The sequence below is a fragment of the Mytilus galloprovincialis genome, chromosome 7 (assembly GCF_965363235.1).
Source record: "Mytilus galloprovincialis chromosome 7, xbMytGall1.hap1.1, whole genome shotgun sequence".
Classification (NCBI taxonomy): domain Eukaryota; kingdom Metazoa; phylum Mollusca; class Bivalvia; order Mytilida; family Mytilidae; genus Mytilus; species Mytilus galloprovincialis.
Window position 1 is genome coordinate 42998971 of NC_134844.1, and position 15658 is coordinate 43014628.

At 31.5% G+C, this 15658-nt stretch overlaps 1 protein-coding gene across 3 annotated transcripts in view; it reads left to right on the plus strand.

The window, feature by feature from the left end:
* The window catches only part of LOC143083053 (sulfotransferase 1B1-like), a 37772-nt gene extending 28566 nt beyond the window's left edge, over nucleotides 1–9206 (plus strand). The window contains exons 3-6 of one of the 3 annotated variants that reach the window (XM_076259190.1): nucleotides 350–676; nucleotides 2013–2110; nucleotides 7588–7756; nucleotides 9008–9206. In XM_076259190.1, the coding sequence (XP_076115305.1) occupies nucleotides 350–676; nucleotides 2013–2110; nucleotides 7588–7756; nucleotides 9008–9117 (704 nt within the window). In that variant the 3' untranslated portion in view covers nucleotides 9118–9206. Of the gene's footprint in view, nucleotides 1–349; nucleotides 677–2012; nucleotides 2111–7587; nucleotides 7757–9007 lie in introns of those variants that run through there. The other 2 variants (XM_076259192.1, XM_076259191.1) reach the window with 2 other exon arrangements.
* The last annotated feature ends 6452 nt before the right edge of the window (nucleotides 9207–15658 follow it).

The following is a 15658-nucleotide window of genomic DNA, read 5'->3' on the forward strand; positions in this document are numbered from 1 at the left end:
TGATTTCGTTATACTACATAATGTACTTATAACGAAATCAAAGATCAATATTTTAATTAGTTGATATTTCTAATGCCGCATCTTTAATTAATTTCTGCTGAATAATATTTGAACCACTATAAGTACCATAACTGTTAAAGATGAAATAAGGACAATGCTAGTAAGTTGGTGGTGTCTTGCAGTAATCAGTATGTACGTCCGTTAATTTCTGTTAAAAAGTCACACATTACAGTTAGAAATATTTGTTGGCTAGCAATTCATTACAGTTATAGTGTTTTCTATAACACTGATATATATTCTGAATATAAAAAAAAACATGGTTATATATCAATATTTCTAATCTTTTCAGGAAATCATTGGTCACAAGAAATCATAGAATTGATAGTTAACCAAAAGGGTGAATTAACACAGACGATTTTCTCTGATCTTGTTTTGGAATTCTGCGACATTGATAATCTACAAAACTTGACCATGGCACGAAGAACGCTCCATACTCATTTACCCCTCCGGTTCCTGATGTCCAATAAAAAGCTTAATAAGATAAAAATTGTAGTAATATTACGGAATCCCAAGGACGTCTGTGTTTCATTTTACCATCACAGTAAAAAAGATGTCTTCATTAAACACTTGGATGTTCCTTGGAATGACTTCTTTGATATATGGACACGGAATGAGTGTAAGTACTATTAGTTATATATAGTGGATTTGGAAACAAATTTTACAACTTATATTAATCCCTTCCCACTTTGCGGTTGCGAGTTCTGCCTTGTAGCGGTATTAGCCTGCTCTTTTTCGAAATCTACGAGGGTGTCTTTAACGTGCAAGAGTTATGACTCTCTCTTAACACGGGTCAGCCATTAATCGTCCCCTTCCTACGGACTATCATCGTTTCTTAACACCATTCTCGCAAATAGTGTCAAGGGAGAGCCGAAAATTCAGTTCCTAAAAATTTCATTTTGTGTATGTTACTATATACAGGAAAGGTAATCGGATTTTTTTCTAAAAGTTTTGAAATAAATTGTTTACACTCAGTCTATAGTTTTCTAGTATTTCTGAATCTTAAACAACCAATATTAATATTATAAAAAATATGTTGTTAAAAAAACTTCAATGTTACACTTAGGTCAAATGAATCAAAAAAGCTGCAGCGTATATGAACACTTTTTTTTTAATTATTTGTTGTAGTCCATTTCTTTTGTTATATCTGATCTCTCTGTAAAAACTAGAAAAGTTTTCTTGCTTTCTCACACTAAACTTTTGTTTAAAAAGACGGTCGTCCATAATTTTTCTTTACATATCTGGGTATGGTAATTAAATGGTATACAGACTTGCATATACTAATATTTTTTTCTTTATTTCACCATATCGTAAACTTATTATTACTGATAACCATATCTTAAGGATGTTCGCTGCTCAGATTCAAAATGAATAACTTTTCATAAAACTAGTATATATTTATATGGAATTAATTGAGGAATCAAAAAAGCAACAAAAATATAGGGGTCAATGTGCTTGTTTTCGAGATATTAGCTATTGGAATTTTGGCGGGAAAATGTTCTCTCTTGACTTTTCATAGCTTTATCATTGACCAGTTAAAGTTCTCAAATACTATTAGAAAATAAATAAGATTTTAAAAGACTTTTACAAATAGCTCATAATTATACATGTAAAAGATTTATAAAAAGAAAAATGGGGGTTCATGGGCAAAATTTTTTAAGGCATTCAAATGGATAAAACCAGAGGATTCCGAAAATCTGACAAGAAAATCCAAAACATGACAAGCAAACATCCTTAAGGGCTATTCCATTACAATGTATGTGGGAGGGAAGGAAGGGACTTTCAAAATATCCTTGCAACCAGGAACCATTTTTTTAGATAATTTTGCATAATGATAATTAATATAGACACATATTGAAAAAGACCCATGACCCACATTTAATAACTAAACTTCCCTTCCTACCCTCCCACATACATTTCAATTGAACAGCCCTAACTCAGTTTTGTTCTGACAGTACCGTATGGCTCATGGTACAGACATGTTAAAGAATTTGAAAAGGCAAAGAAGAATGGCTTGAACGTAACATTTCTTCACTACGAAGATTTATTGACGGTAAGGAGCAATAAAGGAAGATTTTACAATAATTCATTAAAGTGGGAGGCTTACACAGTAAAAATTGAGTGTTTGCCTTAACACGTTTCAAAGTACATTTCATGTAAACGAATTGGTAACATGTTTAGGAACTAAACATGTATACCTAAACATGTTTAGGAAAGTGCTTCCAGTCTAAATGTGTCTGTCATTTAAGTGTTTAGTCTAATGACATGATTAGGTTTGTTGTGTTTAGAATGAAAACATGTAAATTATTCAATACAAACCTACAGTATTTTAATGCAAATAATAGATCTATATGTCCTTATAGTTCCTATCTATATATAATGTATTGTTCTGTAGCTTTTACTGTTTAAGAACTTGTGGACACTGACTTCTCCTGCTAGGTTGTACGCGAAATTTAACCAAACTTGGCCAAGATCATCATTTGGGATATCTGGTTTAAAAAATGTGTCCGGTGACCCGGCCAAACAACCAAGATGGCAACCATGGCTAAACATAGAACAAAGGGGTATAATGTAGTTTTTGGCTGATATCTCTGAAACCAAAGCATTTACAGGAAATCTTACCGGAGTGAAATTAAGAAAAAATATTCATGGAAGCCATAGATTTGTTGGAAATTTTCACATGGCCTTGGCCGTGATATTCGAATTTTATCCTGAGCGTTAGCGAGGGATAAAATTAACGAATATTACGGCCCAGGCCATGTGTAAATACAACAAATCTATGGCTTCCATGAATTATTTCGATTCTAATAGAACAAATAAGTTCATTCAAATACTGAAGCGAGGATGGGTATGCTGTGTGTGTAGCTTTCTATTTTACTCCTTGTTAGATAAAGCTCAAATATTCTCATAAATCTTTAGCTTGCATTGATTATTTCGTTAATAGCCACTAGAAAAAATATGTTTAATTCTCAAATCTAATATTTGTGATTTTTAATTTACATGTTTTCTCGGAAGCTACCGTCAAATCCAAAATTGACATTTCACAACGAAGGAGCTGTCATGTTGACTCGCTGAAATCAGTTAATATGCGAATAATGCAATAGAATAGAAAATACAACAAAACCTTACTCAGATTCCATTTTAATACAATATTATAAGAACTTCGATGGTTACAAAAAAATTATATTGTTTTTATACTGCAGCTTAGATTAGTATACATATTGACAGCTTTTAATATCGTAACATATCGTAAATATCAAGCTTATTTTATATTTCATCCCTTGAGGATGTTCGCTACTCTGGTTGAAAAAGACTGTTATAAATTGAAAGTATGTAACAGAAAAAATGGAGGGTCCGTGTGCTTGTTTTCGAGATATAAGCCGTTGAAAATTTGGCGGGAAATAATTCTCTCTAGATTTTTCTTTCACTTAATATTGACACCGTTTTTGTTTAAAAAACTAAGAAGAAATAACAAGGATTTCATAAGATTTTGAAATATGGCTTTTTAAATAAGATGTCATAAAAATATGAAAAGAAAAGGAGGGGTTAGTGGGCAATTTTTTAATGTTAATACAAGGATAAAACCAGAGGATTCCAAAAATCTGGCAAAAATTCAAAAAGTAGAGGAGCAAACATCCTTAATTAATGAACCCCTGATTGTGGAGAAGTTGTTCCATGATGAAATTAACATTGCACACAATATAGCTGTATTCCGTCAATGTGTTTGTATTTTTTGCTGGTGTGTTTTGTATATGCGACTTTTTGTATTTCTTTGGTTCTTATAACGTGACTCTGTACTTTAAAAGATCCCGTCAGTATGATATTGTTCTATTTTATGCCATTATGATATATTTCTATTATGAATTACAAAATACTTTGAACCACAAACGTCAAAATCATTCAATCACGTAGTGGAATTAACTATTTGTGGATTCTTATAAATTCTATATAACTTTTGGACTATTTTAAATCTCGGTCTATTTATGAAATTTATTCTTACATACTTTTGATCATTTAACCCTGTATGCTAACATTGCCTATGTGAAATTTTAAAATTGTTTGTATGTACATTGAACGACAAATATATGTGACATGTAAAATTTTCTGACGTCAGACACGCGAATCAATGAATGTGTTTGTAGATAGATGTTTTTGTGTTCTGTTGTCCCTTTAAAAATTGTTACACGATGATGACTGCTGTACCCATATTTTGACTATTTTTATTTATTGTGTCTGTTTAGTTCACGCATCATTGTAAATATAACGGAATTTGGTGAGACTGTCATCAAAGTGAGAGGGTTGGCGCTATAAAACTAGGTTTAATGCACCATTTTCTACATTTGAAAATGCCTGTACCAAGTCAGGAATATGACAGTTCTTGTCCATTCGTTTTTGATGTGTTTTGTTATTTGATTTTGCCATGTGATTATGGACTTTCCGAATTGATTTTCCTCTAAGTTCAGTATTTTTGTGATTTTACTTTTTACTATATTTAGGAAATAAACACATTTAGTTGCAGTATATTAATTAATTTCTTTTTATTATGCAATCGAATAAGAATAAAAGTTCTTTTGTCTTTTGTTTTATTACAATTTCTAGTACAATAAAATCGGCAATGCATTTGCAAATAGGTTCAAATACATGTGGATTTACGTGGGAGGTATATCCATTATTATGTATATTTCTGAGTCTGCGCTAAGTATAGATATATATCGAGAATTTTCACACGCTGTTGTAAGCAAAAGAAGCACGTCATATTATAATTGTTTATCAGGTGAAGATATATCTGCACTGAAATTTTCAGATGAATAGGACATTCCGTTGTTGGGTTGCTGTCTCTGAATTGGTAATTTTAAGGAAATTTTGTCGTTTTTGGTTATTATCTTGAATATTATTATAGATAGAGATAAACTGTATACAGCAATAATGTTCAGCAAAGTTAGGTCTACAAATAAGTCAGCATATCCAAAAATCAACGCCACTTTGCTAATTTGAATATTATTATAAAGAAATCGGATACGGGTCACGGAAATTATATTGAAATGATTAAGTGATAGACAGGTTGCCGGGGCAGAAAATAAATATACACAACAATATATACCTGGCATTTAAACGAAACATAATGACCGGCTGTCGGTGCACAAATCAAGGTTCCTGAGCTATTAAAAAAAAACTGAAGCGAGAGGCTTTTAACATACACCTTATCGCTATTCCCGGCTGACCCGTCCGCTTGAACTTTTGACGTCAACAACAATCACTTTTCCATTGTGGCGTCAGACATTTTGTTTTATGACGTCAAAATTTTACGGGAACCTGTGTGATTTCCAGCAATGGCGGACAAATAGCGATAAGGTGTATTGCAGTATAAAGTTCAGGCTATTTAAAAATGGCTGAAACGTCAAATTTGCAAACTTCGTGTTGAAAATTGGCTACCATGGTCATTAGATAAACAGGTTGCCGGGGTTAAACTTGAAACTTGAATGTCCAATGTATAAGCAAGTCCAAACCTTGTATGTGTAGTCGTTGAACTCTAGGTTCCCACGTAAAGTTAAAATGCCAATATTTCAAGAAGAATAAACTCACGAAAACAAGAAAAAATCACGTAATTCGCGTTTATTATTTTGATTTTGACCGCCTGACAACTTTACGGAAATATCAGAGTGATTATAAACAAGGACTCTGTGACGGACAACTTATAATATCCGTGTTTTAAGGATTTTAATGATATCAAGCCAGTCCAGTTCAAACTATAATCACGTACGTGGTACATTTCTCATTTACACATTATGCATATTAATTAGAAAAGCACTACTAATTTCTGGCTATGGCATGTTCAAAATGGTCAGTTGATCCCATAAGGAGTTATTGCCCTTTATAGTCCATTTTTAACATTTTTGTAAATTTATGTAATCTTTTACAAAAATCTTCTCATCTGAAACTACTAAGAAAAATTAAACCAAACTTGTCCACAATCATCATTAGGGTATTTAGTTAAACAATGTGTCAGATGCTCCCGTCTGCGAACCAAGATGGTTTTTATGCTGTTTTTGGCTCATATCTCTGAAAACAAACCGTTCAGATCAAATCTGACAGGATAAAATTGTTCATTAGGTTAAGATCTATCTTAAGAAAAAATGTCAGCTTTTGGTTATTATCTTGAATATTATTATAGATAGAGATAAACTGTAGACAGCAAAATGTACAGCAAAGTAATATCTACAAAAAAAGTCACATAATCATAATGGGCAATTGGGAGTTATTGCCCATTATAGTCAATTTTTAACAATTTTCATAAATATTTACAAAATATTTTCCACTAACAAATGGGCCAAGTTAATTATAGATAGAGATAATTGTAAGCAGCAACAATGTTTATTAAAATAAGATCTACAAACACATCACCATCACCAAAACACAATTTTGTCACGTATCTATCTGTGTCCTTTGTTTATTATGCACATAGACCAATAAAATTAACGGTACCAATTTTCTTGCACCAGATGCGCATTTCGACAATACATGTCTCTTCAGTGATGCTCGTGGCCAAAATATTTGAAATCCAAAGCTTATATAAAAGATGAAGAGCTATAATCCAAAAGGTCCAAAAAGTATAGCCAAATCCGTGAAAGGAATCAGAGCTTTGCATGAGGGAGATACATTCCTTTATTTATAATAATTTCTATCATTTTGTAACAGCAAATTTTAATAACACAAAAAAATCCTTATTTTCATGCCAGTACCGAAGTACTGGCTACTAGCTGGTGATACCCTCGGGGACTAATAGTCCACCAGCAGAGGCATCGACCCAGTGGTAGTAATAAAATTAACGGTACCAATTTTCTCGCACCAGATGCGCATTTATACAATACATGTCTCTTCAGTGATGCTCGTGGCCAAAATATTTGAAATCCAAAGCTTATATAAAAGATGAAGAGCTATAATCCAAAAGGTCCAAAAAGTATAGCCAAATCCGTGAAAGGAATCAGAGCTTTGCATGAGGGAGATACATTCCTTTATTTATAATAATTTCTATCATTTTGTAACAGCAAATTTTAATAACACAAAAAATCCGTATTTTCATGCCAGTACCGAAGTACTGGCTACTGGGCTGGTGATACCCTCGAGGGCTAATAGTCCACCAGCAGAGGCAGACCAAGGTGAGCGACACAGGCTCTTTAGAGCCTCCATTTTTTTTGCTTTGGTACATTAGTTTGACAGAAGTATTAATTATCAGTCCTTAAAGTACATTTTAAATTTAAAATTAGTTTTCTCATTTGAATTGATTAACATTTGTCCTTTAGGGGCTTTTTAAAGCTGAATATGCAGTATGCGGTATGGGTTTGGGTCAGCGCCTTGCGTTGACCTACAGTTGTTAATGTCAATGTTATTAAGTCTTTTTTGGAGAGTTGTATCATTGGCAATCGATTCATATCACATCTTCTTTTATTATTTTCTATGTATTAAATTTGGTCAAATTGTAAAAGTTTCAGTTTTCTTACAAGTCATTTACAGTACTACTTTTTTTTTCAGCAACCACAATCAGCAATAACAAATTTAGCAGAATCTTTAAAGATATCGTGTACCAACGATTTAGTTACAGACATCATTAAAACTACATCATTTGAAAATATGAAACAAAATAAGAAGGAGTTATCAAAGATTTTTGACCCAGAAGGCAAAGGATTAATATTCCGGAAAGGTATATTGTATAACAATTTATCAACATACATTGTTCTTTATATTCAACTAGGGACTTTAGGAGGCTGTTTAAGGTGGTACGTAACCCCTTGACTAAAATTTTAGCTCGTTTAATTTTCTTTAAATTTTGACAAAATATTAACTTTGACCCTTTAATAAAAATATAAAAAAGACTAAAAAAAATTTTGAACCACACTCTTCATTCGGAAAAAAATTATTAGATATATAGCAGATTGACAAACACTAATTTTGAACATTGAAAAGCTGAAAATATTTCCTTATTAAACAAGACAACGTGATTAAAACGTTTAGCTGGTTTTTACAGAGTTACCTTCCTTTAATGTTAGGTGACACCTTACTTTGAAAAAGGCTACTTTACACGTTTTTTTTTTGTAAGAACATATACTTCAGAAATTTGTGCTTTGTTTTATCTTGTATGTTAAGTTGAAAATGATAAACAAAATCTTTTATCTGATCTACTACAAGATTGTTTACATTAATCCAATTGAGGATCAGAATATTTTTTAGGGAAATAAACATATATCCCAAATGCCCAATTTGAAGAAAATGGTCGTTTAGTTTTTTTCGTACTAGCATTATTTTGACGATACAGTTTTAATAAACTATGTTAGCTGGTAGTTCTGTGCAGGCCATATTATTATGTATTTGCGATATGTGGTATACAGAACGATAAAAAAAATACACAAACACACAGTCTTGTCAGTCTTCAACAAGTAACAGGTGTCTACAATACAAGCTCTAAACCACCGTCACGTCACGGCGTGGGAATAAACTAACCGCACTGAAAGGTCAAGGTTATTCCAGAAACACGTTGTGTGCGCCTGGACATCCGACACAGCATTTGTTTTCCCCGTCACATTATTACAGGTTTATTAGAGATTTCCATTAAATGCAGTTTTTGTGACCTTTATTTTGTATTACATATTTATTTTATATCATTTGTATTTAGAAAACCTGGAAAGTTTATCTTTTCATGTGAATAACAATCAGGGAGGTTGGGTGGATTTTAAATTCAAAAACATATATTTTGACTTAGGGAGTAAAAAAGGGGATAACAAGGGACTCAGTAAATCTGGACACTTGAAATTTGTTTTATTGTGATCAACATTATTCGTAATTTTTAAGTAATGATTTCTCTTCTTCAGCTTCAATTATCCATAAGTTTTATCAATTTTGTGAAACCAATTACAGACATCTAAAAATTAGATTTTAATTTATCACTTATTTGTAGGTCAAGTCGGTGATTGGAAAAACTGGTTCACAGATGCACAAAACGAGATCTTCGATAAACAGTTCGAAAATGAAATGAATGACTCTAATCTTGAATTTAAATTTTCCTAAATATTACAAACATATTAAGTTGTTGACTTTTTATAGATACACTTATAAATTGCATATTAGAACATAAATGAATAAAATAAAAGGTCATTCCACATCAATTTTATAAGACAATAACAATCAAAACCAAGGAGTAAACAAAGACTCACAAAACCAAAAGACATTTACATCAACAGTTATAAATAAAAAATAAGAAACAACACGAACTCCACTAAAATCCGGGAGTGAAATCAGGTGCTCCGGAAGGGTAAGCATATCCTGCACCGTACACGGCACTTGTGCACGGTAATGATGGAAGGTTATTATGACTGAGGAAGAATATCAGATATGATTTCTGAAACACTTTTGTCATAATGGCCAATCAGCTCATGATGGCGACCGTAAAATTTCTTGAGTGAAGACCTTAATTTGATTGATTCATAGCCCTGTCTTAGCAGCTTTTGAGAAAGTAGTATTCCTCGTTCAACAAAATCAACTTACTTTGAGCTAGCTCTAGAGTAACGTATCAATTGAGACACATATACTCCATATGCTAGTGCCGCTGGGATGTTGCTACACAGAAATGGAAAGTTGACTATAGGAAAATTAAAATCATCGTGTTTGTCATAAATTTTGGTATTGATCATCAGTAGTCATTTCGAGAAAAGGTCTAAATATGAAGCAGATTTTAAAATCATTGACGATCGAGATCGAGAAGTTAATTTTAAATGTGACAGAAGAGATATTGGAACAAGGAAAAATCAACATTTAAAATTTGACCTTGACCTACTTTTATATTACTAATCAACAGACCCTAGGTCTCTATCACTTATGGTTTCCCAGTTACAAACGCATATCACTTATTTCAAATGCACTAGGGGAAATAACTTTCATATGGAGTCTTCGTATTTCCTCCGTGAAAATTGGAAAAAAATACCGAGGATATAGCGAGCAATTACGGAGGAGATCTAACCACAAAGAAAACAGTGTTTGGGGAGATAACTCTAAAAAGAAAAAGTCTTCGACTTAACAGGATCAGTCACAAAAGCGCAATAACTGTTTGATATCATATGCAAAAAGTCTAAACGACGTCTTTCAAATCCACAAAAAGTTTTGAAATTTGGCGAAAGAAGAAAAAAATTAATCAGAACAAATACAATAATTCTTTCCATAGAAATATAAGCTACTGATATTTGTCTTTGTGATTTCTTCAAGTGATTTCTAACCAAAGTCGTAAACAGATTAATTTTACTTCAGAAAATAACCCAACGGCCCTATGAAATGATAATTTTAATCATATGACGAAAAACTTTGACATAATAACATGAGTAGCAGTAGAAATTTTCTATTCAGGGTTTCTGTTCTCAAACCTACATAAAAGGTAAATAAAGGCAACAGTAGACTATCGCTGTTCAATTGTCGTCATAAATCGATAAAGTGGAAACAAATCTAAAATCGAGAAAAACACATCAACTATTAAAGAAAAACATCGGAACAATAGAAACACTGAACTGCAACAAAAACAAACGCCAACAAAAATAGAAACGGAAGTTTTGAAAGGTAGCTAAAACTATATTGATATACCAGCATGTCTGAAACATTAAAACATTTTAACTTAAAGATGAAATTATTGTACTTTCAAGAGTAAGATTACATCATTTTGGATTCATAAGTTAATTTATGTATCATTATGTAAATATATATTTAAATGCGGAAATGCTTACTTATTATGTTTTTTCTTGACATACAAGATGTCGCATTTAGTTATATTTTATATACAAATATTTTAAAAAATATACATGTACAAATATTGAAAACATGTATTCATAAAAATGTTATTGCAAACGTGATTTGTCCAGCAGAGAATAAATCATCATCTAAATTATTATAAAAAAAACCAACTACTAAATTATTTATTACACTAATTGACCAAACAACCGAACATTTTTTTATGCCTTAATATTGTAAAAGATGGACAATCTATCTAATCTTGACTCATTTGAAATAACGACAAAGCGGCAATGCGTTTTGAAAGGTAAGTATATCCATAGTCTTGATAAAATTACTTTGCAGAAATAGTAAACCCGAGACTGCAATATCAAGTAAATGCACAACTTGATGTTTTAATGAAATATATCTGGTATTTCTACGTAGTTTTTACAACCACTGGTTCGATGCCACTATTTGTCGAAAATGTTATCACCAGCCCAGTTAGCCGACGTATTTTTTTTTACAAAAAATAATTCAAATGTTCTTATTCTGTACTTGAGCTATTCATTAGATTTTGAATTAATACCTGCATACTCTAACGTTTATATACGTAATGGTACCTGTTATTTACAGTTAGTTCATTTTTTTTCTCTCACGATATATTTTTCAGATTTCTTTGACAAATCAAATATTGTCTCATTGCATTTTTAGACCAAACGTTATTTTCAATATCGAATATTTCGTTTTGATTTACGTATATGTTTTGAATATTATTATAAGTTTGAACTTCAAACTCTAGAACAGGAACATCTTCTTCCAAAATGTTTGTTCGACATGTGGCACTTCTCGTTATCCTAAACAATATTACTAAAATCTACATAGTTTATGATATTTGTGAAGAGTAGATATATTATTTGAATCCATATTAGACTTTATCAATAGTTTCATTCTTTCAAATGATTGTTCTGAATTTGGAGCATTATACAACAAAATGTTATGTAAATTAGTTTCAAATCGTGCTGTCTGTTGACAAATATGGAATATTAGGCAAACACAAAGACTTTAGTTACACTTCCTGTCGCCACAATATCTTTCTTGTTTCTTTGCTGATGATATCACCGAATGCGGCCTCATTTTAACTTAAAATGTCATGGTAGGTGCAAGCAGTGAAACAGGAACACCCCACCCTTTCGGAGTACCAGAGTTGATCCCTGGTATATGTTAGGTTTCTTTTAGTTCAAGTTTTTTGTTGTATGCTGATTGTTATGCAGAAATATGCTTAAACCTTGTTTTTTGTGTATTGGTATTAGGCTGTTTTCCTTTGACTGATGGATTGTTCCTTTTTGTATTGCTGTTTCATTAAATTACATAAATATTACCATTATTTATTTCAGCTCCCTGAACCAATGTCAACTGGTATATTTTAATCGACGTGCTGACAACGTTATTTAAATTTATGTTCGACAAGATGTAACAGCTTCAACAACATACCACACATTACGTAGATGTATAGATGTATATATACTTGGCTGTTCAGATCATTATATCATAACAAAAGAGGTAGATACAACGACATTTCAATTTCAACTTTGAAATTTCAATTCAGGTTTGTTAATTTATAATTATTATAATTTTTTATTATTAACTAATTCGTCTTAAACGTTATCTTACAATATTATTATATAAAGAAAGATGTGTTTGCTGCTTTGATGAACGAGAAAATTAAGATTTATCTAATGGTAGCTGTGAGCTTGAATACTTTTATAACATTTTTTTCTATAGATAACACTGAAGATTGCAGCAGGTATGGGGAATTAATATATACTAGTACCTATGTGGAGATATTTTCCTTTCAGAACAACAGGTCTCTCTTTTGAAGAAATAACCCGGACGATACCAAGTTTCAATTGAATTTGCTTCAAAGCATGATATAATGACCTGACTGTGTAAGTATATGCTAACTCTAATTTACTTAGAACATTTAATTCGTTTGATAATTATCATGCACTGCTGTGGATAAGAAATAAACAATCCTGTCATATTTTTTTTAAGATTTAATCACGAAAATATAGTCGTGGATGCACATTTTAACTTTCGAAACAAATAATGTAAAATTTTGTAAATGTATCGCTACAATGGAGGGACAATATTTTAGATAAATTCTAAAATACTAAACACTTCATAAAATTTTTGAAATCCTACATTGACCGATAACTATCTATTTTTCGTGATATTTGTACACATATCACGATTTTGTGCTCTGGTCGTGTCAGTTCTGAATTCATTACATCTATAAATACCGATACTTTTTACTCGATCATATGATGAAATGATCAAATATTTACAGCCACGTTATGATAAGGGGGTGGGGATGATGTACTATTTAATGCTGACTCAGTTCTCTGTTTAAAAAAATGTATTGTCGTTCCAAAGTGCTTTTCTGCGATGAAAATGTCACAAAAGTATAAACAAATAAAACTCATATCATCCCCCTTTCATAAACTAAGTTGATAATAAATTTCTTACAACGTGGCTTGTACTTTTTATACACCGTAACAATTCGTGTGTGTCTTTTAATATCCTGTAATTACAGTGATAATCCTATTGAACAGAACAATGATTGCTAAATGTAGATTACTTAATGAGTTTTATTTCACTTTACAAATTAGCCGTAGTATGGACAATGTTTTATATAATAAAAGTTCCAGGAATATTTGCTATATATATGTATTATAAAAGTTCTAGGAATATTTGTTATATTAAAAAGTTCCAGGCATATTGGAATATTGGCTATATTATAAATGTTCCAGAAATAGTTATCATGGTTATTAGATAATTAAAGTTCTAGAAATATTTATTATATGATCAAAGTTCTAGGAATATATACTACAATATCCAAAAATTTTTCTACCTACAAATGTATGGAAGTAAATTTCCAATAATAAAGTACAGACATTTTCATACCTTGTCTAGAATAAGAGCCATCGTTTAAATATGTAAAAAAAATGTATTCCTCAGACTCCATTCTTTGTATGTACTACATGTACAGGTAAATGTCATGTGAGGTAACATTAATTAAGATGTAATCAGGTGTAAAAAATCAAATGACACTCTTTCTTTAAAGGAACAAATATTATGAAACCATATGATGTTTTAGTTCCAGGAAAAAATCTTATTAAGGTGGAATTAATATTATGTAATTTTTGTTCCAAAGAACTTTTGTTATTCATAGTTTGTTCCAGGGGGAACAAGTATGCGGAACAAATATATGTTCACAACCGGACGACAAGCTATAAAGGGCCCAAACAAATTACTAGTGTAAAACCATTCAAACGAGAAAACCAACGGTCTAATCTATATAAAAAAGAGAAACGAGAAACACTTATGAACCACATCAACAAACGACAACTACTGAACATCAGATTCCTGGCTTAGGACAGCGTTGTAAATTGGTGGTGGATACGCCAGGCTGTGTTTATATCCATTACACCAGTATCTTGGACAATTAATTTTAGGCGAAATAATACGGGTTTGTGCGCCGATCATATTCACTGTAAAATATTTCTGCACATGCACACAGTTGCTTACAGTTTCAATCAGATGCTTACTCGTGCTACACTACACAAGTAGTGGTATTCCAGATAGTGGAGGAAAGAATAAAGAAGAAGAAGGTGCAAATAATTGCAGCGGGTTTAAACGTTTTAATAGTACCAAACATTCACCCCTATCTGAAGCAATAGTGTAACAGCAAAACATAGAAAGACACACTACAAAATATTAATTGGAATTACTTAACTCATCAAAAGAGGTAGTGACCAAATGAACATACGCTGAACGAATAAATTTGACCTATGATACAATGTAAATACAAAGTTAATAAAAAAAAAGATGCATTATTAAAGTAAAAGTATTATAACGCTGTGAAATCCTAAACAATTTCAGAAAAACATCAGCTTTGAAAAAAAATTACGCCATTTGGAATATCAAAATTAAACACAGGTAAATGAAAATAATTTTGTAGATAAGTATACTTCTTCTGTCTGTATAACCGTACGTTTAGGAACAACAAGATATTTCTTGTATACCAGTTAACCTATTTTAATAACTGGTAAATGTGAGATGAATATCATCAACTAAACTATAAAATTGGTGCTCGATAAAACTTCTACGCGGAAGTGTGATATATACAGTATAAAAGGAGAAAGGAAATAGTTTTGAAGTTCATATATAGTACGAAGAAGTGAAAAATTATAGTAATTCCTAACACTTATCAAAGCTGGTATATAGACCAGATATAAGTTAACATTAAATAACAAAAAAGCATTACAAATAGTATCAACAGGTCAAATTAACAAGTAAGTACGATTTGATTGTACTCTCAGTTACTGATAGCTAGTTAAAAGCCTAAACAAGAAAATGGTAAAACAGCAACCATAAGAGTACGCATCTTTCAAAATAATTTAATTTTGGATGTAAAGCGTCTTCTGATTGGCTGACGTTATTTTGTTATTAGCCCATAGACATAATGTAGTCATGTGACCGTGACGTCATCAACGTTTTTTCATGGTTTTCTACGGTTTAAAATGGAATTTAGAATGAAATTATAAGAAATGACTGTTATATTTTTTCTGTCTATTCGAAATAACACAAAAAATGTGGTGCACACTGTTAAATAACCCGCTACGCGCGTTATTCAGTGTGCACCACATTTGTTATGTTATTTCTTCATAGACAGAAAAAATATTACAGTCATTCCTTAAATGTATTTTTCGTGCATTTTGAAGATTTTAAATCTTGCTGTTGAACAGTAGGAATTAATTTATTGTTTTGAATTTTTTTCCCCTGTTCTGCAAAC